We start from the raw sequence: 27962 nt of genomic DNA, 5'->3' as shown, positions 1-27962 counted from the left end.
ATAAAAGCAAAAGCCGGCGTCATGATCGCGGCTGACTCGCGTACTTCCGTTGACGACTGATGGGCGAAAGGATGGATGGCTATCGCAAAAAAAAAGTTTTACCCATAGTGCCCGTCCGAGATCATAGCCTTTTTGGGCGTTGGCTGGGACAGCGCCGACAGTACTTACGTACTTATCCCTATTTCCAAATTAATAGGGTTGTAATTAACGAGTATTTAGTTGCGAGCTACGGAGGTTGTGCAGAAGAGAGAGCAGGCAGCCGCCGCCGCGCCGCCATGCACTGACTTTGCCGCGGCCACCGTACCCTCCCTCCAACGCCGCCGGCCGCCGCGCCGGTCATGGCGCCATTTGTTTTACCCACTCATCCATGGTTTTACCTGGTTCCATATTCTGTCCCCGTTTTGGACGTGCGCAGCATCTAATTATGCCTTCCGAACGCAAAGGTGTTTCTTTACTTTTGTTTATTTATTTATTTTTTGCCGCGTGATTACGTGAAGCTGCCCAGACGCGGCGGCGCGTAGTTCGAATTATCTGTAGCGGAACCGACTCGCGTTCGAATTAACGGGCTTTTTTATATATACACAGATCTCTATAGAGCTTGGCTGGACCAAGTAGTGTAGTTCGAATTATCCGAAAATTCGAATTATCGAGGTTCGAATTAACAAGCTTTCACTGTATTTCATTACTAACCATAGATGTAGGAAGCCATCCACAAAATGTTGCAAGAGTCCGGCCATAACAGCTGACACTGCAAGAATGGCACACTCACTTTATTTGCACAACAATGCTTCAAGGACAGCAAACTACTGGTGCAATCCGTATGATTAAACGAAAAGCAGTGCTGATCAAACAGGACTGCTAAGCTTTTCAACACGCGGTACTAGAGACTTCAGAGGCAGCACATCACGATACTTCACCCATTTTGGGCCAGTGAAAGTGTTCAATCACTGTCAGTCGTGTTGCAAGTGTAATGCTTGGATTGATTGATTGATTGATTGAAAACTTTATTGCCACCGATATAGGAGGTTCCCCTACTCCCCCACTCAGGTACGCAGACCCGACACAGTTGGTGTAATGCTTGGAAGTTCGGTGAGCAACACTCCAGCTATGAGTCATGTGGCACAATTGTTACAATGTTCATACTTTCCCATGAATGATGACATGTCTTAATGTAGGGAGTAGCATAATGCTACAACCTTCCACAGGGAGAGTCCTGTAGCTGCTATGCATCAGGCTTGATGATGATGTACAGTCGTAAGCAAAAGTGGTATGCAACGCTCAGCCAGTGACGGAGCTAGGTAAAACTGCATCTAAATGTCATGTGGCGACAGCGACAGGGAAAGCGACAGTGACACATGCATGTGGATGAAATGGGCCACCGCCACTATTGCTTCGATCCCATACAACTGCAGCGAGATGAAGTAGCAATGCAGTTTTTCCGAGCTCCACCACTGGCTGAGTGTTGTATACCACTTTTGCTCACGACTGTACATGATGGCATTGGGGATCGCGATGGTTCCAGCTATGCCCTACGTTGGTCACGAGCTTCCCCTGGCTGGCCGGCAGTGCAGCAGGGGCAGGCAGAGATTGTAAAAGGAGCTCTCCATGAGGGAATCCAGGGGGCGCCACGCAACCCACCCATCCTCCTGCAGGTGGTGCCTGGCTCCTTCCAGGAAACCCTGCTTCACATCATTCCTGTACCAGTGTGGATCCTGCAACAAACGGGATAGGATCACAAATTGTTTGCTTCAAACTATAGCTATAACGGTGATTTGTAACACACTTATCTGGACCTACTGTTCAAAATGCGCAAGTCAGAAATAGACAGTTTCCGGCTGCCACCTAGAGGTATAATGCAGGAAGCTGGGAACATATGCATAGCCACATTTCATTGTGTGCAAAAGATGATGCGTGAAGATGGCCCAGCCATACACTAGAAACAAAAATTAAATGAAATATTACCCAATAGTGAGAGTGCATGCAATCAGAAAAAGAGCACAAGTGCAGAGCATTAAGGCAAAGGGCTTTAATGAATCATTTTCCGTCCGTCAGCAAAACCTGTCACACTATTGGTCTTGAGACCGAGTAGAGGCGTCACCTTGCGGCGCAGCGGCAAACCCTACTCAGTGTGGGCGCGTGTTGCATCGGGCATCGTATGCCAGCCAGCAGTGATTTATGTGCACACGTGCGGCGTGTACAAGCATGCATATATATATATATATATATATTGTAGTGAACCATGCGAGGATAAACTAGGCGAGAATATCACAAAGACGAGGATAAGAACGACGAAGTGCCGCTGCGCTGTTCGCTTGTGGAGGCCTAGACTGGCTGTGTTCTTATGTGGTTCGCTGTGCAACTTCGAGAGGACTATTATCCCTGTTAAAACACAGGAAAACCCCCCTTTCACTTGGTGGAGGTGCTGGGAGCCAACAATATATATACAGTCGAGTCCACTTATAACAATATTCAAGTGCCACGAAAATTCCATGTTATAAACGGTTTGCACGAAAAAAGCATAAAAGCTGCAAAGAGGGGTCACGGATGGCAAGTGACATGCGAGCTCCGCCGAGGCATCGTTTTGGTGGCCCCGAAAGGGGCCTTGTAAAAAATATGAGAAGGTTGCCGCAGCTGCCTCTCAGCTTGAGAAGTCTCGAAGTAATGCTGGCGTGAAGGGAGAGAGAGAGAGACAAAATTTTTATTTAAAAGCAAAGGAGATTGGGGCACGCAGGCCCCTGGGGTGAAATCGCCACAAGCATCTCACCACGTACATCTCACTGGCTTGCACGAGAAAATCCCATGTTCATCAGCTTTGCTTGCCTCGCGCGAAGCTTGCCGACATCCTTCTCCATGGCATTGAGATACTCCACGTAGTGCAGCGGAAGGTCCTTTGCGAAAACAAAGCCCCGGAGGGACTGAATAAGCTGCAGGGCCTCCTGCGAGGACAATCTTGAGGCAGCCTGCCCTACAGCGTCATCGCTGCCGTCGTCGCCGTCAGTGTCGTCATCAGGCGCCTTGTCAAACGCGTTTGCGCCCTGCCCCCTGTCAAGCAGGACTATTTTTGTAGAACTTCTCAGCAGAGCTGATGATTGTCGACACCGTCAGTTACGATAGTGCATACTTCTTAACCAAGTCATACACTTTTTTACCCTCTTTGTAGTCCTTCACGATACTGCACTTCGTCTCCAAATCAATAGCCGTGCACTTCCTTTTTACCGAAAACGTCTGATAATCAGCGGGCTTATCAGCTATCTTTTGTTTCGGCAGTGATTCAAACGAGACTTAGAAACCACGTGGTCAGGAACAACTTTGACAAAATCAACTTGCACAAACAACCATATCCGTTGGCTGAACAATACTGTAGCTGAAATGCGCAATGAGGGGCGAGCAAGCAGATCAGTGCCATCAGCGCTGTCAGCGCGTTGGCGAAGTCCATTCGTGTTTCGGAGGTTGGTGCGGCGTAGAGCTATGGGCAGAGCGCATTTGTGTCCCGAGGGGTAGAAGGGCAGTGGGAGAAAGATGTGCGAGGCTGGTAATGTGGAGAAGGCCAGAAAACAGGTTCTATTGTATGAGCGCGCGGCGGAGAGGGTGCAGCAGCTGGAAGTTTTTTTTTTTTCTTCTTTTCAAGGATGAGCACTCAGCACTTTTGGCATGAGCATTCAGGAGCCAGACTTTATTGTTATAACCGATAATGCGACATGGGGGCATTGTAGTAAGCGGGTTATTTTACCACAGAAAACATACAAAAGTGGATGGTGCAGCAGGTTTTCATTGTTGTAACCGATATATTGTTAAAACCGGCATCGTTATAAGAGGACTCGACTGTATATTTTTTTTTGCAATTCCGGTGCGCTTGCTTACTTATCTGCATCTTGCTAAATAAATGTGGACAGGCTACCATCCCACGATCCATTAGAAAAAAAATACTTGATATCACGAGTATTTCATATGCTGGACAAGGGCATCATCAGTGGGTCTTCGGCACTTGAGATTCTTTGACGCGCGGCGTCTCATCATGTCATCACATCAAAGCAAAACAGGTCGCTGCCGTCAATACAACTTAATGCAAACGCTCAGAAATCGTATATTTCTGTTTTTGTTCGGAATACCACAGCTACTGAAACATGCGACCACAGATATAGCAGAATGCAGTCTGAACAGGCCACTCTGTGCCTTCTATGTGCATGATCGAGCTGTTTGAGTACTTTTTTTCTTTTTTTTTTCTTTTTGCTGTTAAACCTACATCACAATGCCTTAGTGGTAGGGCGCTCGACTGGTGTGTTCGAGAACGGGAGGTTCAACCGCGGCCATTTTGCAAGGCGCTCTTGTTCTGTGGGATTTGACTGTATGTTAAACAACCCCAGTCGTCAATGACACCGAAGCCCGCCACTACATCATCCGCCATAGCCGATGTCGCTTTGGTGCGTTAAACCCCATGTGCATTTCTTTTCTTTTTTTTTGTTTGCTGTTGAGCTTCTACGCATCTGTAACAAAGGCAGTGAGAAAACTTTGCTTGAGAGAAATGCTCGAACGTTTGAGAAACGTATCTTCCCATATCTAAGTTACACTAAATATTACACAATACACCTAGATCAGTGTAATTCACTGGTAGCCCATTAAAATTCCTTTTCATCTACTGTCTCCCGAGCAAACTCGTTTATGACAAGGGGGGTAAAATAGTTTCATATGGGCTTAACTATCGTTGTTTAAATACATCTTTATAGTCGCATGATAAGAAATGAACTCCATTTGTTCCGAGACAGTTTTAGGACCAGCCTTCCCTTAATCTAAGCCAATGTCGTTTAAAGTTTTCATCATCATCATGGCACCTGTTTTTCAAGTAACTCTAATATTTTGCTTAGCATAAGATTAAGTTACTGCTCAATAATTACAGTGATAAAGAAATATTAAGCCTCTCAAAATTTCTTGCCAGAACATGACAGCGCCCATGCCAGCTTTTTAACGATGTCCTCGCAGCGACTGATTTGTAGCTTGCACTTTAACATTATTGAAAATTAATCACTGATAGTACTAAATTTTTTTTTGAATGTGCAAAGCTTCTCTCACACAGTTAAATTTATTGGCATTTAAAAAATCATTACACTTCAAATTTACCATTTATCAACATCACATACATCAGAAATCCCTCCTACTTTCCTCAGTTTCAGGACATTTAGTCATTGGCACAGTGCTAAACTACCAGATTCTGACATTGGCCGCAAGAAGCATTCGCCCATGAGGTCGCCAAACTCAATCCACTCAGCGCTCTATACGTGGACAGTCAGCTTTCCTGTGTGGCGACATTTTTTGTACAGTGTCGGCATAATTTAATTATCGAGGGATTCCATTATGCCTTGTTGTCTAGCCAGAGTTGATGTGCACTCAGTTTACGGCAACCTGCCAGGCAGTACACTGTCAGTCACACTTAACCAGCTTAGTCCTCGAGTCAAGTACGATATAACGAACCAGGCTGTGTCTTGGTTCATTCTAATGTACTGCAGGTAAGAACACGAACTTTGCATCTGCGTGGGCTTGACACTAAATTTGCCTATCTGACACTCATATATAAGACACGTGCAAACTGTTGAAAATGCGATAAGAAAAACAAAGCTGTCATTAAGCAAGTAGTACAAAACAAAAATATCAGGCCCATGAGCCTGATATTTTGTATATATAGGGATGTAATCAATGAGAACTTTGCACATTTGGCAGTCTAACAGGAGCAATTTGCATATCAAATCTTAACACTGAAAAAAATTCCGCGCCCAATCAATTTGCAGGTCATACACAATTAGCTGCAGTTGATTTCTGTGATCAGCATCACGAATATCGTACAGTTGTTTGTTAAAAGCACTCGTGATTAACATTCCTTCAACATGCAAGCATTTCATGCATGTCGTAACAGCTGCAGCGTGAGAAAAGAAAAATGAAAGCCAGAATGAAGTAACCTTTCTTCTATCACATCCGAGAGGACTTTCTGAATACAGTCAAACCTCGATATAACGAACACGCATATACCGAATTGTTGAATATATCGAACTCTTCCGAAATATTTTTGTCAAACACATGTATTTTTAATCTCGTATAGCGAACGCGGTTCGGCATGAAACGGATATTACGAACTTCGTGACGCCAAGCACTACCTCACTTTAATAGCAGGAGGCAGGCTTCGTTGCACTACAAGTGTGTTGTGCGGTGCAGCAAACGTTCAGGACTACCTCGCCTGCTGCCACGATGGCATTGAGAGTTCACAGCCAAAGAAATCCATGGCCTCCGAGATCACCTCCGCGTCCGTGTTTGAGCGCGTGGAGGTGTATTCGGAGGCTATGAGAAATTGTTCGCATCTCACAACCGCTGACAGCGCCGCTTTAGCAGTGGCACGATCGAATGTTGCTTTTGCCTTTTTGCGTCTTTTGCGTTTTAGTATTAGCAGCGGCGTAGCCGTCGTAGCGTTCAAAGGAGGCTGCGTCGGTCGTCGTGTGGTGCGCGGGTGTGCGTAGTGCTGCGATGGCGGTGAACGTGAAAAAAAGAGCAGCACTGACGTTAACGACCAAGCTCGAGATAAAATCAGGGCCATCAAGGCTGTTTACAAGAGGAGACTGATTGATACTCTTCTCGTGAAGCTTCGTATGAAGCAGAACTTGGAAGATCGACTTGCTGGGAGCAGCATGGGACAGCGTCAAAGGCGAAACGATTGCCAACTGCTTTCGGCACACAGGTTTTGTTCCAGTAGAGGCCCATGCATCAAGTGACGATGGGGACGATCCCGACGAAGCAGAAGCAGAGCTCTGCAAGCTCGATGAGGCCTGAAAAGATTTTTCGCGTTTTGTTGGTGACATGCCCGCAACAATGACTGTAGAGGACTTTGTAGGAGACGACATCGCGGCAATCACGGCTGTACTGACGGACGCCGAAACCGCTGTGGAAGTTTCTGAACATCCCGCACAGACGAAGCTCAGGCTGACCATGCAGATGATGAGAACATTCCGACTTCACAAGCGCTTGCTGCATTGGATTTACTGCACCGCCACTGAAGTGCTGTTGAGAGCAGTGGGTTTGTCCTTGTTGAGTGTTTGAAACTGTGGAACAGGGCGTGATACGAAATGCAATCAACACAAGAAAGCAGGCTGCGATAATGCAGTTCTTTGCGCGTAAATAAATGGACGTGACCCAAGTAGGCACCCTCCAAGTTGCTGTGCCTTCTGATTGAATTTCGCTGCTCTTGCATGTATTTTCTACGAAATTTTATATTAAAAATTATGGATAGAGCGAACTATTTTCCGATTTATTAACTGTTCGTAATAAGGAGGTTTCACTGTATACCCGTGATGGAGAAACAACAGAGACATGTCTCTAATAATATGCTCTCTGACGCACCCATCACCACGATTATTTTCATCCTCACTGGTCCATCAGCTTAGCAGAAGCTCATCCTAGAGGTGAAAAAAAAAGCGAATAAAGCCAAGCTTGGTTCGCAGCACCAAGTTGTAATGAGCCAGTTTCAGAACATTGGGGATGTTTTACTCAAAAGGTCTAGTTAGGGCAGCCTAAGTTCTATCTAGTGAGGCAGATTCCAATTGGAAATTCTTGGCGTTGTTAAGTCTTTACACTGCGACTGTGGACAGAAAACAGTAGCTGCAGCAAATCAGAACGCCAGTGTTGCACGTAGCTGCTGGACCTGCAAAATCCGTGTACCGTAAAAACCCGCGTATAATACGAGTTTTTTTTCCAACTTTCAGCGTTCCAAATTTCCGCCTCGTATTATTTGCGGATCCCAACCAAAATGTCAAAGTTTTGCGAGAAGTTTTGGTTTCGTTGTTGCCGCGTGGCTACGGCTTGGCTTTGTTATCGATGTGCGGCTACGGCTTGGCTTCGTTGCCCTAACGTGGCCGCACCCCGCAGTGGCCACGACGTCGAGGTGTCGTCTCTTTGTTGTTGAGTCGTCGAGTGCGCACAGCATCAGCGCATGTGCTCTCGTGCAAACCACGGTTCGCGAAAAAGTGCACGCTTTTTTCTTTAAGTGAACGAGCAGGATGCCAGGGTCTCGGAAACAGTACTCGGCTGCTTTTAAGAGAAAGGTGATTTTAGTTGCTGAAAACATCGGCAACAGTGCGGCCGGGAGGCAGTTTGGCGTCACCGAGGGAAGCATTCGCGGATGGCGACGACAGAAAGAAGCCCTTTTCGCGTGCAAGGGAATGCGAAGAAGCTTTCGCGGGCCAAAGAATGGCGCATTTCCGGAAATTGAACTCGCTCTGACGGAGTTCGTACGAGAACAGCGAGCATCGCATCTAGCTGTGAGCGTAGAGCTTATGCAAGCAAAAGCTAGGGAGCTTGCAAGGGAAAAGGGAATTCCGAGCTCCGCCTTCAAAGCAAGCAAGCACTGGATACATCGCTATATGTGCCGTGCTGGATTCTCGCTACGCCGGCGAACCTCGATTTCACAAAAGCTGCCCGAATCCTTCGAAGAGCTGCTGGTGGCTTTTCAGCGCCACGTGATTTCTTTGCGAAAGACCAAAAACTTTCAGCTGGGGCAAATAGGCAATGCTGACCAGACGCCGGTTTACCTGGACATGCCATCGCCCCTCATCGTCCATGAGAAAGGCTCTAAACAAGTTTGTATCCGGTCTACTGGAAACGAGAAGACGCGGGTTACAGTCATGCTATCGTGCACGGCAGACGGCCGCAAGCTCCCGCCCTATGTCATCTTCAAGCGCAAGACAATGCCGAAAGGTGAGGAGCTGCCGAAGAATGTCATCGTGAGATGCCACGAAAAAGGTTGGATGAACGAGGATCTTGTCCTCGACTGGGTGAAGTCAGTGTGGTGCAAACGGCCCGGTGCACTGTTGTCCTTTCCATCCATCCTCGTGCTGGACGCGTTTCGTTGCCATTTGGCCGACTCGGTGAAAAGGCTGCTAAGCGACTGCCGCACAGAACTTGTTGTGATTCCGGGTGGGATGACCTCACAACTTCAGCCTCTCGACGTTTGTGTCAACAAACCCTTCAAGGACGCAGTCAAGCGATGCTACGCGGAATGGATGCGGTCAGGTGAGCCTGCAGTGACGCCGGCCGGGCGGCTGAAGCGAGCATCGCCAGCCACGCTGTGCAAATGGATTGTGGACGCGTGGGCAAGCATCCCAGAGGAGCTTGTGCGCCGTTCGTTTAAGAAGTGCGGCATCTCAAACGCCCTCGATGGCACAGAAGATGAGTACCTGTGGGATGATTTGTCCGACAAAGAAATTTCCGAGGAAAGCGCTGCTGAAGATGAAAGTGATTGAAGTGTGAGGTCCGATTTCAATAAATGTCTTGTTTTTTCTCTCTCGTATTATATGCGGTAAAAACTTTTTTTTTCCATTTCGCGTCTCCAGAATTTCACCTCGTATTATATTCGGGTTCGTATTATACGCGGGTTTTTACGGTATATTACACAAAGTAAAAAAAGAAAAAAAAAAGAAAGTGTTTTGAGCCTTGAAGGAAAGATTTCTTCTGAAGCATCTAGAGCTCATACAAGGAGGGGCCAATACTGCTGCACATACCCAACACCATATGGTCAACACTAGAACCCGAGTGGCCAACATAAGTTTCAGCCACAGCTTCAGCTCAACAAAGTCACTGTCTTTAACAAGGGTACTAGCAACACTAAAGGACTGAACGCTAATATGACGTCACAAAACCGTCCAGAAGGGGTTGGCTAAAGGCCATTCGGATCCTATCAAAACTCCTAACATAACGCAAAACAAGCATGACAAAAGGAGAGAAAGCAGCCACTCACAAAATGTGTGACGGCACTTCAATAACTATCTCACCCGCCAGCAAAGAAAACTGGACCACTATTGCAGAAAAATAGCTTCCAGAACTCACTGAAAGCTTCACCAGATAGAAACTGAACACAGATCTCGCTCCCCGGCAAACCCAGAAAAAACAAAATTAACATCGATCTTTGGTACATGTACTTAAGTTGATAATATTGAAGATGGCTTTGCTCCACAGCAGATTCTGCAGTAAATATATCTGTCATATAGCACTCTGTTGGTCAACCATGCTCAAGTGTGTGTGGTTTACCCTTCCAAAACAAAGGAGATAAAGTTCCCCAGCTCATCAAGACCGTGACCACAATAGCGAAATTCGTCACAACCTGCATCATTTAAAATGCACCTATTTCTGTATCAATCAAGGAGTCACCTGTGGGCAGACAGAAAACTATTTTTAAATTGTTAAACACTGCCAATCATGTATCGCTGCTATCATGCTCAACATGAACATCGAAACACATGGCTTCAACAAATATTCATGCCACTTAGTGGTGACCACTGGTGGGTCACCCAGTGGAAGGAGCTGAGTGATGCTAAGGCCCCTGTTAAATCCTGTTAATGAACTGATGGCGGTGTGCCACGACACACACGCTCAGCCAGTGAACAGCAGAAAACATTTTGGGAGTTTAAGCATGGCTTGAATCTAGTGATGAAGTGAAAGCTGCGAGTGTCACAGCGATAGCCCCTGTAACACCGCCTTTTCAGTCTGCAATTTTTTCACAATTTTTTTTTAGGTTAGGTTTTGGGGAAAGGATGGTGCAGTCTACTTTTAGGTGGATACCACAGAATCGTGGACACCCACACTTAATTAAGTCAAGGTCACTTGAAGGTCAAGTTTAATGTCACATGACGACCAGCCCTACCTAGCATAGTCAAGCTTTAGCTTCAATTGTAAAATGGTTACAAGAAAGGAAAGGTGCAGTATCTGTCAAGGTGACTTGAAGGTCAAACTGAGGCTTGCACAACTATACTGCTTTACTTACTTTACTGAAGCTTTCGCTTCAAAATTCTACACGTAGTACACAATGCGCTTCCAGCTGAGGAATTTTACGAATTCTCATTAACTGCATCCGTATCACACATGTTCTACTGTAAAGTGGTAGAAGGTACTATGGCTCTGTGTTTGCATTCTGAGCTCTAATGTCTCCGTTGTTCATTTACGCAGGTGATACCATAATCATGTGGCATGCTGTAGAAAAGCAACATTATCGCACATTGCTGCACAAACCTCACTGATCGTTTGTGATGTTCATCCATCGAGCTGTATGCAACGCCATTCAGATCTTTAGGCTTTGCTGAAATAAAGTGGCGCTGAACAAGGCTCCTGCCACCAAAGTGTGCTTCCCACTCACCAGCACTAAAAGGTAGTATCTTCCAGCCAAAGTCTGGCATGCTCCCAGAATGCCCTTTGATGATGCATCTGTGTCACCACCTGCGAAGAAGGATAACAGAAGCTCAAGCAGCAAAAAATGAGCTGCATCGCCTACAAACAGCAGGTAAAGTGATCACACGTGTATGGTCTGAAGAGTGCACACTTAACAGCACTCACTCATTTCCCAGTTCAAGGTGAGACTGGGCCACTGAAGCTACAACCCTGAGAGTAGGGTATTTATCTTGCACGGTTTGTACGGCGCCAGATGTACAGGAGCTATAAAAATAAATACAAACAGAGCCGCAGCTATTTGCTTCACTGTTACTAGTTGTTACTAGTTCTTTTCATTGTGCTCATAGCAGGGTAAAAAACAGATGCTAGAGGTGTCCATGAATGCATCTAGCATGTCTTTTTTACCACTCACGTACAAGTGCAATGGTAAGAAATTGAAACAGCAGGGGGCGGGTACATGTCGCAGTGCATGCACTTCTTTTTATCCCAAGAGTACAGACAGCAAATTTTGGTTGTGTGCTGTTAATCTTGCAACAATGCAAGACTGGTGTACTGAATAACTCTACTCGGTACATTTTGGTACATTTATGAGGCACCAAGTGGAATTCTGAAAAGCTCGATCAACAACTTAAACGTAAATTTATTCTCTTATGCGGCGTTTCAAAAGCGAAACAGTGGCCGTGATATCAACTACAACTGCACGTCATCTGAGGCATGAACTGTAAAATTATCCTCGCTTGTTCAGTTGTCACTGTTCCGGCTTGTGGGGTAGGCTGCTGTAAGAAAGTGAGCGTACAGTGCAGTCCACCTATAACGATATATCGCTTATAGCAATCAAATTCTTGTGATTTATCATTTTTTCTATTGCGCCTATGCAAAAATAAACCAGATATAACAATCGATTATCGGCGGTACATCAGATATGATAGATTTATCGCCGCCCGGTAGGTGTTTACCATGAAAATTTGACTGAATATTCAATAAAAGATAAAATATTTAGAAGACAATGAAGTGAGAACTCGACATATGCGGCAAACGGTGATATGCAACAAAAACGAAATAAAATGAGCACTATTATCATCGCAATCGCAGCTGCGCAAAGGGTGCTGCTGCGGCCGTATCGTCATCGCCATCACCGATTCCACGCATTCTGCGTCCGTGGAAGATGGCGACGACCACATAGACGGACGGCACGATAGGTCACAAGATGAAATGGCAGATTCATCGGGATTTTGGCAGGGTTTCAAGGTTGGACGCCTCGTGAAAAAATACGGACATTTGCACTTTACGATTTTAACGATCATCAGTTCATTCAGCCGCTAATCGGTCTCGTGCAAGCAAAAACGACTGCCACCAACGTACACGCTACTGGAAGCGATGCTCACAGCGACTGTCAAGCTTCAGCTGCTGCTGAAGCGAGAGCGAATTTCCAACTTTTATAAGTACAGTACAACCTCGTTAATTCGAAGTCATCGGGACCGCGAGAAATCTTCGAATTAAGCGGGTTTTCGAATTAACCGAACACACCAAGAAATAAGACTTAGGCAAAAAAATTCGTTGCAGGAACGTGTTACCTTTATTCGGCATATTTTGAATTACTACTGAAAGTAATCAGAGATGCTGGTTTGCCGCGTCCGGTAGTTTGCGGCTCCTAAGGTCATGCTCTCGAGTTGGTCAAATAGACGAAACATCTCTGAACTTCCACCGCCGCACTCAACAAAACTGCGGATAACGTTCAGCGATCCGATAACTTCACCAAGAGCAGGTGCTCGGGGAGGCTCGTCGGTGTCGTCGTCGCTATCGTCGCTGTCATCGCGCATGTTCGTACCAGCAGTGATCTCACTCTCCAAGTCAGAGTAGCCAGTCTGCTCTTCGCTCTCAATGTTGATATACTCGGCGAAGCCGACTGCATTGGACTCATCCTCTGCGCAGAGCGCATTGATGCAGTCGCAATACTCTGCTCCTTCTTCGTCAAGAGTAGTAGTACATGGGTGGTCTGCATCGGCATCAACAGTGCTTTCACTGGAAAAACCAGCGTGTTCAAAACACCGCCTGATCGATGTGGGCTCCACTTGTTTCCAAGCGTACACCATGAGGCATATGGCTCCGAGGAGGTCGATGTAGTATTCCTTGCCATTGTCGTAGCAAAGGAGCATGCGCTTGAGCAGGTGGTACCGATAAATCTTCCTAGTGTGGTGAATGACGCCTTGGTCCATCGGCTGTGAGATCGAAGTGGTGTTCGGAGGTAAAAATACCATCCTGATGGCCTGGAGATGTGGGATGTCGCCATGTGCTGGGCAGTTGTCGACGACAAATAGGACATTCCTGCCCGTGGCCGCGAACTTGCGGTCAAGTTGCCGCACATACTCTTTCAAATATTGCACCTGTCATCCAGGCTTTCTTATTGTGCCTGTAGACGAGTTCATCCTTTGGTGGCAGCCGCGCATTTTTGAAGCAGCGAGGCTTCCCCGTCTTCCCGACGACCAGTAGCGGCAGCTTGTGTTTACCGCACATGTTTGCGCCGAACAGCACAGTAATCCTGTCCTTGGCCTGTTTCCTACCCTTGATGGCGGTGTTCTTCACTGTGAATGTTTTTGTTGGCAGCATCTTATAAAAAAGTGCAGCCTCGTCAAGGTTGTAAACGTCGTCTGCACCGTACTCGCTAAGCAGCGGCGCCAATGTGTGGTTTCTCCAATCCTCGACAACGCTCTCGTTAGTGCTGCCGCTCTCACCACAGACGGTGAGAAAGGTTAAATTATTGCGTTCTTTAAAACGGCAAAACCATCCATTGCTGCACTTAAATTCCTCGTGCCCAAGTTGTAGAGCTAGGTCGTTGGCCTTCTCCCGCAGTAGCGTTCCATTGACGGGAAGGTGGGCAGCGTTTGCTTTCTGCAGCCAGCGAAGCAGAGCAGCTTCCACATCTTGATACGTGGGAGCCCGCACTCGTGACCGCTTCGAAGAATAGGTCTTGCCGTAAGCCTCTAGTATTTTTGACTTGTTGCTCAATATTGTGGACAACGTCGAGAGGGGCACGCCATGCCTTTTGGCCAACTCGGTCTTCGAACAAGCGCTCTTGCCTGCTTTCTGGATCAAGCAGAACTTCTGCTGCAGCGTTAAAGTCTTGTACTTTGGCATTTCTGCACTGCTACGGTCACAAAGCTAGCACTTCTGCACAGTCCCGCCCAAAAAAACGGCACAGTAGCCGACCCCTAACCACAGCGCACAACACAAAGAAATGGCGCAGGCGAGACCGGCGCGGCGGTGGTGGTGGCTTACTTGCAGCGTCGGAGGCACGGGGGATGAGTGGGCGAAGCACACCAAGTGATAGAGTGGGGGCGAGGTCACGTGATAAAAACCGGTATGCCCGCCGTGTTGCAGTGAAGCACGTCTTCTCCTCTGCAGGCGCGTGTTTCGGCGGTGCGCGAGGCGCACTGTGGACCGATTTTTGTGCAGAGAGTGCTCCGGCTGGGGCGCTTCGCCTATAAATCATCACCATTACTATGTGGCTTTGCCTCGCGGCTCCGTAGGGCCGTCGTTTCGCCGGGTTTGCGGCGAAACATGGATCAGGCATTGCCGCATAGCAGTCCAAATTTTCGAATTAACCGGGCTGGCGAAGGCCGTCTGTTCGAATTATACGGCCAAATTTACATTGGAAAATACGGGACCGCAGAAAACCTTCGAATTATCCGGGATTTCGAATTAACCGAGTTCGAATTATCGAGGTTGTACTGTATGCTCAAGTTACTTTATGGCTACTGATGTATACCGTAATAAAGTGTTTAGTGCTCTTTACGACAATTAGCATTGTTCAACCTGATTTACTCATCGCTAGTAAGTAGGCAAGCCTACAGCATGGGCAAATATGTGGGAGTGCCTTTTTTTTTCTCATTTTTTTTTTTCGCCAGTACAGATATAACGATCGGTTATAACGATCGAATTTTCAGGTTTTCTCAATATCGTTATAAGTGGACTGCAATGTATTAAAATGATATAGTCGAACCTCGTTATAACAAAGTAGTACGGGCGCGAAAATTTGTTCATTATATCCGATATTCGTTATAAAAGTGCGTGCCCAAATTCCTGTAAATAAGTTTGTTAATAAAACGAAACAAAATGTGCACTCATATGGACAGCACAAAGGTGCGAAAACGCACAATTTTTAAAATTAAAATCTTGATATAAGCATGAAATCTCAGTTTTTGCTCCGTGTTGGAGACTAAAAATGAATACTAAGAAGAGATGTTGCCTCCGCGCACAATTTGCAGGACGGAGCCAACAAACTCGGGTGTAGCGCGCGCGCACGGGTCGGCCGCAGTGGCAGAGGCATGGGCTCATGCCATGAGGAGGCAATGGTAATGACATGTCAGTCACATGCCTGTCAACCGTTGCATGGCCGGACTCGTTCAGCGGTGGCGGCGACGCTCGAGTCCATCCATGGCTGTTCACGACCTCAGAGATCAACACGCGCGGAGGTGTGATCTCGGAGGCCATGGGCTGTTGGTGCTAATTTTGCAGCTGCCGCTAAATGACGCGGCACGCACGCAAGCGTGCAGGCGATTTAAACACACTTCAGTGGGACCACTCGAGCCTGGCTTTAGCCGTTCATGACCCCTGAAACCACTGCATGCGGGGGTGTGATCTCGGAGGCCATTGGCCGTTTGAGCTAGTCTTTGTCGCCGCCGCTAAATGACGTGGCACGCAAACGCGCGGGCGATTTAAATACACTTTGGCGGTGCCGCTTGAGCCCGGCCATGGCTGTTCATGATCTCAGAGCTCACCATGTGCACGGAGGTTATCTCTGAGGCCATAAGCCATTGGCGGCAGTTTTTGTTGTCGCCGCTAACTGACGTGGTATGTGGCGCGAAAGCGCGGGCGATTCAATTCGATTGAAAAATTGCGTTTCTTGATGTTTTTAATGGCTCCTTCATGAGTTTTTCCCATTTTAATAAAGAAACTGCTTGGTTATAATCGGTCTAGCTTCAAATTTTGAAATTTTTCTTTCGTTATACAAAAAGAACTCCCATAGAAATAAACTATACACCAACCAAACTTTGATTTTAGTTTGTTTTATCCGATAATTTGCTATATCCGTGTTCGTTATAGTGAGGTTCGACTGTAGCCTTTTAAATGCAGTTTTTTTCTATGCCTCGTGTGATGTCTAAACCATTGCTAGCCTGTTGAAACAGAAGCTCAAACACATGTGAAAAAAAAAATTAATTAAAAATGAGCAGCGATTTAGCCTGCATAGGAAAATGTGAATTACGGTCGCAGATACTCATCAGCACACCGTCGTAAGATAGCACATCATGTGACAGACAGCCTGATAGAGATATGAAACTCCGCTTAAGCCAAGCCACATGAATGTGCCTGCATGGACTAGAAGTAGTGTGTCTGACCTCTACTAGGGACAGTGGGGGGCCCTAAGGACCACTCCTAGGGATCCCAGGGACACAGTGAGTTCAACTTCCACCTTAAATGTGGTACCCAAGCTTACAGCTCCTGCCAGTTCGGCCACGATATGTGGTATAGTCACATCACAAAAACCGCTAACACAGACACAATTATGAAGCATGAGCATCGCTGCAGCAAGAGCATCCATTTAAGCGTCACACAACGGCTAAATGGCTGGGTGGAAGCTCTAATGCTAGTGCACTCAAATTATTTACACAGCTTGGGTGAATTCCTCACCGTGTCTCTCACGTCTACGACTCCTTACAAATCAGTTCAAAGAAAAACACATGACAGTGTAAAAGCTATTAAAGGTGTTGACCTGACCGCTTTTGCCATGCGAGCTTTCTGCTTGTGATACCATACGTCAGCATCCCAAAGAAGTATTAGGAGCAGCAATCGCCGCATCAGTCTTTTCAAGTCACAGGCAACCCAAAGCACATAGACGAACGTTGTCTGCAGTGTCGCAATGCAGACGCGGTACAGCAGTGGGCCATTATTATGCAGAGCCACCATCGTGTGCACCGTCGCGCGAGACAGCCGAGCTGCACTCACCCATCATGACAGGTGAGCCGTGCTGCTCAAAATGTGCCAGCACTGCATCCATGTGGTTGGCCACTTCCCCACCACTGGTGGCGTGCAGGATGCGGCAGGGGACCTGGGGTGGACGGGACAAGTGTTACTAGTCCGCGCACGACACTGGAACACACACATACTGCACGTATTTCAAAGGTGGTGGGACAGGAATCCTGCCTTAAAAGTGGGAATGGAAAGATGAGATGCACGAGACTCATGCGAAGAAACACGCACGCACACAGCCGAATAACAAGACAAGAGAAGCTTATAGGGCACCTGGTCGCAGGTCATGTGTGAAGCAGCAGCATATGCCGCCACGCGTCCATGCCATGCTGACACTGTCGAGATTATGTGACCTGGAATGGCTATGAGAGCCTAGGAACCTAGAAAAGCTTATAACAGACTGTCTGACCCGCATGCCATGACAGCCATTACAGGGAGCTTTCCTAATTTGTTGAAGAAACCAAATCCGTAACACAAAAAGGTGCCTTGCCTATTTGGTTTGGAAAGGTTATGCTCGATCAAAATGAATACTTCAAATCTCTCATTAACACACCCCCGCCCATCATCCCCGAATGTGCAGAGGTAGTCGCATACTAAAGAGGTTGCAAAGATTGCCCGCCTGATCTTGGAGGGATCTGCTTGGTTGAGCATGTGGGCAGGCACAATGTGTACATAAACAAGAAGCAGGGACGGGAGGTTGTACACTGCAGCAAATGGCCATTTTCAAAACAATGGACCCATTCCTCTCTCGCCCATTCTGAAGCGAAGTGGTCAAGGCGCTAGACGGCAATGCATTTAAAGCATCTGTAGATGCATTGCCTGGACACCAAAATGAAATAATGCTGAGTACCATGTTGAATTTATTACAGATCTGCATTGCAAGGTGTGCAAACAAATCACCAAAATATGCAGGCAAGAAATTTTGCACGAGCTAGGAGAAAGCCTGATGGTCTTGATGGTAGTACATCACAGAAGGTAATGCTAAGAGCAATGCGACTACCGTAGCAGTTATGTAGGAACAGGATGCGATCGGGAAGAAGGGCTTTCTTCTTGGGATGATGAATTTAACCAATGCAAGGCATTTTAAAATGATACGCCAGGTGATAGATTGATTGAGAATGCCGCAAAGTGATCCACTGTAGGCCTTCTTGATGAATATGGCCACTAGTGGTAATACGTTTGCGCTACAGTTGCTCATGGATGATTAAAACAGGTACTGCAGTGCTTCAAACAAATCTGACTGCAAAGGTGTACACGACCTTTGCAATTACTTTTGAAAAGACGTCTCTTTGTGGCTTGACAGTGCATGAAGCCTTTACGGCAAGCACGATGAGGGCTCTTGCACTAATGAACTCACTTCCTATTGACGCAGCACACTAAATGATAAGTGTGCCAAGAGTAAGAGACAACAGCTTGAACATCATAAAGGGTACTGGGGCATCTCTCCATGTGTTAGCCCCTTTGGTGGGCCAGCAAAGCAGGGAATGCAAGCGAATCTATGGATGAGAGCTTCTGGTTAGAAAAAAAATCTATGCAGCTAAACGAGTGTAATTTACGAGTTGTCAATTCCATCAAACGACGGCTCTCGTCAAACATTCTACCTAAGGCATAGCGTAGTCTAGTCAGTTACTTCCATTCACATTAGCCCCGATCATGTGGGAATTGTTAGGACTTTTTGAAAGCTGTTAAGATTCTCCAAATGAAAACAAAAACACTGAGATGCCCTGGTTGGGCAAGTGGGCGATGTACCATAACAAAAGTGTGACGCGATACACCAACGATAATAGTGAGAGCCAAAAGCGCTCATATTGAAAGTTAAAAAAAAATATTCTACTAGCACTTGACACATTGGCTGCACACGCATAAATTCTACACACAATCTGTTAGTTAAAACCGTTTGCTTAGCTAGTCCTGACTATGCTGATGTGGGCTGGCACAGTTAAACAGTATCGCAGACGGAGGCAGTTGAAGCCGAAAAACTTTGGGAGAACCCATTTTTGTGCACAGGCTCCTGTTCTGGAATGTCGTGTCATGCTGACTGCAATGGCACTTGGCCAATATCCACATGGTGGCCAACACTCGTTCTGTGCTGCTGCCACTGCCTAGTAATTTTTTAGTGCCATTTAACTATGATTCCTTCTTATGCCCGTGCATAAGAGTAGTGCTTTACTGTTCATCCCGAAAAGAGTGGCATGCCAAGGGTTTTCCCCTAGGCTGACCTGGTAGAAGTGGTCGAGGCAGAGGAACACCTCGGTGCTGCCGATCCAGTCGCGGGAACCCTGGAACCGGGCCTCCTTGTCCCCCATTGCCACCAGGGCAGCCTGGATCTCGGCTATCGTCGGTACAGCCCTCGCCACTTCCTGCAAAGAGTTTCCGGGGACATCAACTCAAAGCCCAAGTGAACCACTTCCAATGGTTAACAGTGCAGCATCTTCTCATTTCACTTCACATCGTAGAAGCAAAAAGAATACACACTTGTCCTTAGAGTGAATTTTTCTTAGTGCTTATGAACGATAGCAGGTTAACTGATTGATTGAAATAACTATATTTTCCAACAGGTTAGGATTGGGATACCAATCCACTTAAACAGCGGCTCGGAGCTCTTGGGTCCGGGCACGTCTTCAGCCAGTTGGATGAAAGCAAGGAAGGATAGCAGAGAAGAAAAATAGATAGACATTACGATGGTATGAAGGCGTGTTTGTTTCCTTTAAGTGTATGGCACCCCTGCCATCCGGTGAGGGCGAAAGAGAGAGCCCGCAATTTCAAAATCAGCCTCAGCTCAAAGCAATTTATGGGTGATGGACTCGTGAGGTTGCAATGGTGAACGGACAGTCTGGTTGAAGTTGGTGCCGACTCTGTGACTAGAACAACTCCGAGAAAAAGCATGCCTAAAAAGGTTGCTTACTTTACAGACCCCCCCCCTCCACCATCGGAGCACTGGAAGTGCTGAACTGTGAATCGGAATTCCCCACGTGCTGGAAAAAACCTAGTCGGGCGCTTTCTGTGATGAGGACAGCAGCTGACGGCACTAATAGGACAATGAAAGTAGGTGTACATCTAGAGTGCTCAAATTTTTCTTCTAGAAGACGTCATTGTGCTTCCCACAAAAGATAAAGAGGCACGATTAGCTGTCTTGTCAACATTTATAGCAATGAAGCGCAAATGATTACAGTGATTATATGTAAGCGCAAATGATTATAAAGACTAGTGTAACTTGCATCTGTCTGTTTCTTCATCCACTGTCCATTATGAACACGTACAGCAAATGCATTCCAATGCCAGCCTCCAACTTGCTCACTAGCATGCATTATTGACAGACGTGCAGCTACTTTGGCAAAAGTGAGTTATGCGCCAATCTTTTTCTTTCCTCTCTCCACTCCCTAATTGTTAGCACTCCTCAGCATCAGTGTCATCAAATAATGGTACCTTAAGTTTCTTGAGAAAGCACACACACATGTGACATGACTCCTCTAAAGACAAAAGCAGGTTAATATGAATTCATCATACATGATCAACAAAGTGAGGCCACATGGTTGGTTTCCCATAGAACCTTACGTAAAAGAATCTGCTTACGACAAACTGTTTGGAGGTTACTTCGGTCATGACAAAATTTTGTGGTGTCCACGGTGAGAAAAAGAGGAAGAGTAAGCAAACAAGACTAGACCAATGCCACTTTTATGTACATCAGTCTTCAGCTTACTCGGTGTACAATACAATAAACGCTATTATTACGATTATCCTCTCTCTCAAAACATATTTCATTCATATGCAGACACATGTAGCATACTGTGTGATACAAGGACCCGAAATAAACTAACATTGTTTCAAAACTATGATTTTTTTTTCTAGACTTCCTACCAAGAACACTCAGTCCCTGTTAAAAGTACTATTAACTGTATACAGTGCACTTATCCCCTTTCTTTCCTTACTGTTTGCTGTCTCTTTGGTACTGCTTAAACTGGATGCCATGTGCAAAGCTGTTCCCACATTCTCTTCAGTGAAAGAGCTTTCCTGTTAAAGACTTTTTTTAGTGTCAGGAATAAGAAAGATATGTCCAGGAACTGAGGTCTGGTGGATAATGGGTGTAGGAAACACCAGTGCATTCCAGGGAGTCATATACTAATACTGTTTTGACGAAGACACCAGTTACTTGACCTCCAAAACTCTGGGCATTTTCTGTTCTCTTTCAATCCTCTCAAAAACCTCAGAGCTGAATTCCTTATTACACTGTGCGTTGAAGAAGAACAAATTCTCAGTGCACAATTCTTGTCACCCCAAAAAAGCAATCTATTTATTTATTTCAATACCCTCAAGGCCCGAGGGCATTACAGAGGGGAGTGGGTTATATTACAAAAGTATAACATAAAAAACAGCAACAAAATACATGTCAACATATAAATGACGCTCCCGAGAAAAAAAAAAAAAAAGAGAGAGGTTACATAAAAGGAATAAGCAATTAAACATTCCGAGTACACACCCACACATGAGAAGAAACAACACATAAGTATACAGGGCATAAAGGCAACCTTTGCAAAGGACGAAATGACGCTCAAAAAGTAATAACGCAACAAAGAATATAAGTTTTTAAAAAAGATTGGCTGATCTCAAAATAGCTGAAAGAAAAGAAAAAATGGCATTGCAACAAATTCATGTGCTTATGATACTGATAGGTTGAGTAAGGCAGATTTGAACAGAGAATTATCAGAGATTTCGACCACATTTCGGGGAGGTGATTCCAACTTGCCGACGTGCTGGGGATGAATGAATTGCAAAATTGATTGGTTTGACACGCAGGAATACCAACCTTATAACGATGATCGATGCGAGCTGAAACGTAACAAGGTGCTGTTAATAATTTATTCTTAAGAACGGGGTTGTCATGATAGATTTTATGGAACAAGCTAAGACGGTAAATTTTCCTACGTTGTGATAGCAGAGGTAGCGATAAATTAGCTTTCATAGTGGTGACGCTGGAGTTACGATGATAATTGGAAAGAATAAAATGTGCCCCCCGGTTCTGAACAGATTCAAGCTGATGGATGAGTGTTTCTGGACTGGGGTCCCAGATAGATGCGGCATATTCTAGTTATTCTAGTTTAGTACGAACTAATGAACAGGACTAGAAGAAAGATAAAAATTGCGACGTATGTAGCCCAGCATGCGATTAGCATTTTTGGTTATATGGTCTACATGCGTCTTCCAAGAAAGATTAGAAGAAATGCACACGCCAAGATATTTGTAAGAGGACACAGATTCCAGAATAATGTTATTAAGATGAAATGAGGGCAGTGTTGTAATACAACGAGAAACACGCATGTACTTGCATTTTTTAGTGTTTAGTTGCATGTTCCACGTGTTAGACCAGCCAAGAGCACGGTTAATATCGGACTGAAGAAGCGCTACATCAGAATAACTGTTAATTTCGCGGTATATGACGCAGTCATCTGCAAAAAGGTTAATCGATGAGCATATGGTATCAGGTAAATCGTTGATGTAGATGAGAAAAAGCAAAGGTCCCAGCACAAAGCCTTGCGGAACGCTCGATTGAACTGGGGAAGAGAAGGAGCAAGTGTTATTAGCAGTGACAAATTGTGAACGATCAGTAAGAAAAGAATGAAGCCACGCAAGAACGTTAGTGTTAAGTTTACTTAATTTTAAAAACAGCATTTGATGCGAAACCTTGTCAAACGCTTTAGAGAAATCTAGGAATATACAATCGACAATAGAACCCCTGTCAAGGATGGAATTTAGATCATGTGTAAAGGATAATAGTTGAGTTTCGCATGAAAATGACTTTCGAAATCCATGTTGATAATCTGTAAAAAGCCATTTGACTGAAGGAATGATACAAGGTGAGTGTAAATGACATGCTCCATGATTTTACATGGAATGCTCGTAAGTGAAATGGGTCGATAATTAAGTGCCGAATGTTTGTCCCCAGACTTGTGCAAGGGAATCACCTTCCCAACCTTCCAGTCCTCTGGAATACAGGCTGTCTGAAGAGATTGCTGGAATAGATTAGAAAGTGTTATAGCGCTGTACACTTTAGTTCTGATCAGAAACTTGGAATTGATGTTGTCAACACCACACGATGAAGAAATTTTTTGTTTTCCAATTAATTTTTTCACGCCAGCAATATCAAAGACAGTAGGGTCCATTGGTGGAAAACCAGCACCAGGATAAGTGGGGGCTACAGAATACAGATTTTTGGAAAAAGTGGAAACAAAAGCACAGTTAAGGACATTTGCGCACTCATCAAGTGGGATTAGTTGGTTGTTTGAGTCTTTGAGCGTAATGCCTGAATCATCTCTTTTATTGACTAAGTTCCAAAATTGCCTAGGGTTATTAACTAAAAGGAATGGTAATGTAGTATTGAAAAATGTCTCCTTAGCGTGTTTGAGGGCTTTTTTGTATTCAGCAGCCACCGTATGATACGCAGCATCATTTTTGCATTTGACCTCGATTGCTTTGAACCTTTGGTTTCGATGAAGTGGAGGTGTTTTCCTTTGACTGTAAAATTTGCTTTCAGGACCAAAACTTGTTACCAGTACCAGCGGTGATCTTTATGAAGGAAGTTAGGATTTCAAACTAGTTTTCAGGTCTTGGCACGAACTGAAATGCTTGCTTTTTTTGTCCTGAATCAGAAATTGGGGAACAAACCTCGCAGCAAATGTATCTCATGTTCAAACAAATAGCCAAAATCAGCTCTCACAAAATACAACTCATAATTATTGCGTCATTGTCATTGTGTCATTGTCAACGGTGTACCGACAACAACTGTTGATTTTCTTTTCAAGTGTTTTCAACATTCTCTTCTGTAGGCACTGCTGACGGGCGTCCAAAATGATGATCTTAAATGCTCATATCATTTCGCTCTAACTGTATTAACTCCTCTAAAACTTGTGTTTGGCTCAGAAGGCCATCTAAAGCATTTCATGTACTTCTATGGCTGTTTTTTTCTTCTCGGTCGATCGAAAAGTTCAAACAGATTCACTATTTTCTGCAGCGAGACTTCGCGGTAGGCATTTAACTGAGTTCGAGAAAATTGATAGCACAAGGCTGCCTGGTTACTGACTTGCAAAGTAAGCAACTAATACCTATCGAAGGTACACTTAGCTGCACTTGGAAAGAGCTCCTTAAAGTCCTTCTGTTGAGGGATGGGTGCAGTGTTTCCTTGTATATCTTTTTTAAGGCCACTTAGTTAAGACAAACTTCTGGTAAGACTAAGATGAATAAATTTTCTAGTCCTTGCAGGTTCACCTTCAAGGGAATTTGCTGGTTACTGCACTTTTTTCCTATCAGAATACCCGGATGTCTCTGCAGCACTCTGTATAACCAACACAGACTCCTTTTTCTGCCCTGACAATTGCCTAACTTCTTACAGGACTGCAGACACCGAATTTTAGTAGCATGTTTTCAGTTTGGTTTAGCTTGTGGGGCTTAACGTCCGAAAGTGACTCGGGCTATGAGAGATGCTGTAGTGAAGGGCTCCTGAAATTGCAACCACCTGGGGTTCTTTAACATGCACTGATATCGCACAGCACGCGGGCGCCTTGCTTTTCGCCTCCATCGAAAAGCGATCTCGCATCCTTGGGTACAACAGTCAAGCTCCTTAACCACTGCTACTCCATGGCAGGACAGTTGCATGCTTCTTCCTCGTAATGATATATAAGATATTGGAATACATTGATCACCACTTGGTATTTGTCCATGACCATTAAGTGAATGTCTTCTCATGTGCTGTTTCGGTTTTTTCAGCTGGCTGATGGCTGTGAAGCATCAGGTCTGTTTTAGCTACTTGCGGCATAAAAATAAAACAAATATAACTGCAGATATGTAAATGCCATTCCAGCTCTTCAGCATTCATATTGAGCATTGTGGTGACTTAAAGCAAATTATTAGTGAATGTATTGCAGTTTTTTTTTTCATGCTTCAGATGACCTATACATAGCTTACATGTCAAGCTCATTGTTATGTTGTTGAAACTAAAACAGTGCTACAGAAGAAATTCAATCATAAATCATCTAGTAGTAATAAGAGAATACCATGGGCTGATCCCATCATTTGAAAGCAGAAAACATGCGAGTACAAATTTGGTGTCTATACTCCTTTAAAACAATCACAAGCAATGTAAGGCAACATAACAACAATCAGTAAGCTTGTTTCTGTGGCTTCACAGAACAAAACAACCTTGTTTATATAAAGAGCAGAGGCACTGCACAACTTGTGAGGCTATCTTGAAGGATTTTTCAGCTCTGCAAAATAAGGAGTTCAGATTTCATGTAAAGTAAGAAAAAAGCGCTATGTGCAATCGGTAGTGTAAACTGATGACATGAACCACCTCATTGAGACAAGGCAAAAGTTTATTAGTGTACATAAATAAAAGCATAGAATTATGCTCAAATCAAACAACACGTCCTCTTCAAACTCCAAAGTATAAGAAATGAAAACAGTCATCTCTGCTGGCAAAAAAATAAAAATCACTGCCATGCCTTTTTTTTGTGTGTGTGTGTGTGTGTGTAGCGAACGTGAGTGTTGCAGCCTAAGGATAATAACAAATGTATTGAACACAATATTTATATCCTGGATAAGTGGTTCATGCCCAGGAAGGGTTTTGCTTTGTGCGAAGACAAGTTACAGCATACTGCCGGATGCAGAATTCGAAATGGCAAAAAAAGCTCAAAGCTAAAAAAAACGATCAAGACAGCAAATGTTGTTGCGAGGCAGAATTTATGTACAAGAGCAGTACTGGTGGTTACCGTGAGGTGCATAAACGGGAATTTAAAAAAAATTATTGGTGAGTCATGAAATTTTCTCTACTTAACACACCCTACTGAGAGCCACTTTCAAAACTATCATTGGCCCTTTGAGGTTGGTTGAAGGGGTCATAAAAATCTATTGAGTAAAACTAGGAAATGCACACCAGCATTAGGTATTCTATCCCTCCTTTCCAAAACTCAAGAATATTTAAAATAGCTTCACTAACACCAAATATACCGGTGACTGAAAGTGATGCTCCATCTCTCCCCCCTCAACTCAGCGCACGTTTGCGCAAAAGACGAAAACAACTCGCGACAGAGCCCCACTGCCCGGTCAATGGACACTTCCAAATGACGCAGGCCCCACTGTGCTCCGTCCAGCCTGCGTCATTTGAAAGCGTCCACTGAGTGGGCACACCCAGAAACACAGTTGACGACATCGGGAAGCGGACGCGCTGGGAAATGTTGTCCAAATCGGCTGCGAGTAATCACAAGGAATTCTTTTTAGGAACTTATTTTTGTAAATTATAGGCCCCACGCAGAGCTTTTAAATTTGACTGAAATACTCACAGAGATCCTCTCTGTGGATTTGTTGCATTAGAAATTTATCGCAATTGTTGTTTCAAGGACCCTTTAGTGGAGTAGGTTCTAAGAGAAAGCAAGCATGGCAGAGGGCCGCAAAATGTCAGGTGGGTTGGTGAGATTAAGAAGTCAGTGTGGATAATATGAATGCAGCTGGCACTGGACAAGACTAACTGAACACGTGTGAAACCTTTCTTATGCAGAGAGCACAGTCAAGCTATTGAAGATGACAATGATCACTAGTGTAAATTGGGTCATACTCTAGCCATGCTCACCGTTTTTCCATGTTTCTGGTTCACCACCCATAAGCATAGGGTCTGTAGGGTCCTGTAGCCGCAGCCCCAACCCTGCACAACCAAAATACGTAACAAATCACATCAACCGTCAATGACCAGGAACCAGGCAGAACAAAAGAACCTGCTGTCGGCAACATACCATTTTTGAAACACAGCCTAACCGAATTCAGTACTGATAGCGTACTTTCGAGAACATTTTTGTATACACTATAGAAGCCACAAGAATAAAACATAGCATTATTAGCATTATTTCGCAAGCGCGAAGCAGCAGAAATTATATTCTCTGCACGAGCACATTTTCTGGGCATATTTTGTTCACTAGTCACATTTTCCACATTGCTCACAGCTGAAAACCAACACCAAGGAGAGTGGCAAGTACGAGTGAAAACAATTTCAGGAACTTCCTGTCGGGTAGTTGAGAATGTGACTTTTGCGAGCGAGATATACGATTTGGGGCATGACCAGTCAGCTATCTGCGGAGCCTAATATTATTATTATTCTTACCACACCTCGTTCGAAAAACATATGGGACAGCTGTTCACCAGCTGTTCCGGTCGGCCAGCTCCGAACATGCAGAGAAGATAAATCGCTGTCTGTTTGTTCTCTCGCAGTTTGCAAACGTTAAAAGCGACGTTCAACCCAGTAGCTACCGATGCGACCGGGCTCCGATCAGAACCAAAAGCTCCATATTCAGCCGTGGACTTTCGTGACCTACCCTGTCGTCCACGCCGTCACAGCCGTAGTGGTAGTATGCGTACTTTCCTTTCACGCACGCGAAACGCTCTGCTTGTGAAGGACATTCCAAGCCTTCGTGGACGTCTTCGAGCAGAACTGCGGTAGTCATTCGAAGGTATATGTCGCTCGGACACTGCACCGATCACACTGAGCACCGAGCAGCTGGCACAACCACCTTGCAACCACCCATCGTCAAAACAAAGCCACAAAGCGCGCCATGCAGTTTTGCCAGTTTTGCCCCACAAACGAAGCTACCTCCGACGGCGCGGTTTTGTTTTGTTTAGCCAGTTTAGCTTCGTTGTGATACCGAATCATAAATTTCCTTCCATTTTTAAGCCATGCAAAGGGTGCAGTGCACGTATTTCTACAT

At 45.1% G+C, this 27962-nt stretch overlaps 1 protein-coding gene across 1 annotated transcript; it reads right to left on the bottom strand.

The window, feature by feature from the left end:
* Positions 1-719: 719 nt before the first annotated feature.
* Ufsp1 (UFM1 specific peptidase 1) lies at positions 720-27922 on the bottom strand. The gene is made up of 6 exons (XM_084585021.1): positions 27573-27922; positions 26837-26908; positions 19440-19580; positions 17197-17299; positions 11162-11241; positions 720-1712 (listed from the first exon to the last, which is right to left on the bottom strand). Exons 1-6 carry the CDS (start codon positions 27699-27701, stop codon positions 1539-1541), a joined length of 699 nt encoding a protein of 232 aa, XP_084441147.1. The 5' UTR covers positions 27702-27922; the 3' UTR covers positions 720-1538.
* Between the last annotated feature and the right edge of the window lie 40 nt (positions 27923-27962).

This window comes from Amblyomma maculatum, chromosome 11 (genome assembly GCF_055883805.1).
Source record: "Amblyomma maculatum isolate TAMU_Amacu chromosome 11, ASM5588380v1, whole genome shotgun sequence".
NCBI classification, from domain to species: Eukaryota; Metazoa; Arthropoda; class Arachnida; order Ixodida; family Ixodidae; genus Amblyomma; species Amblyomma maculatum.
This window is presented reverse-complemented; position numbering and strand designations above follow the sequence as displayed.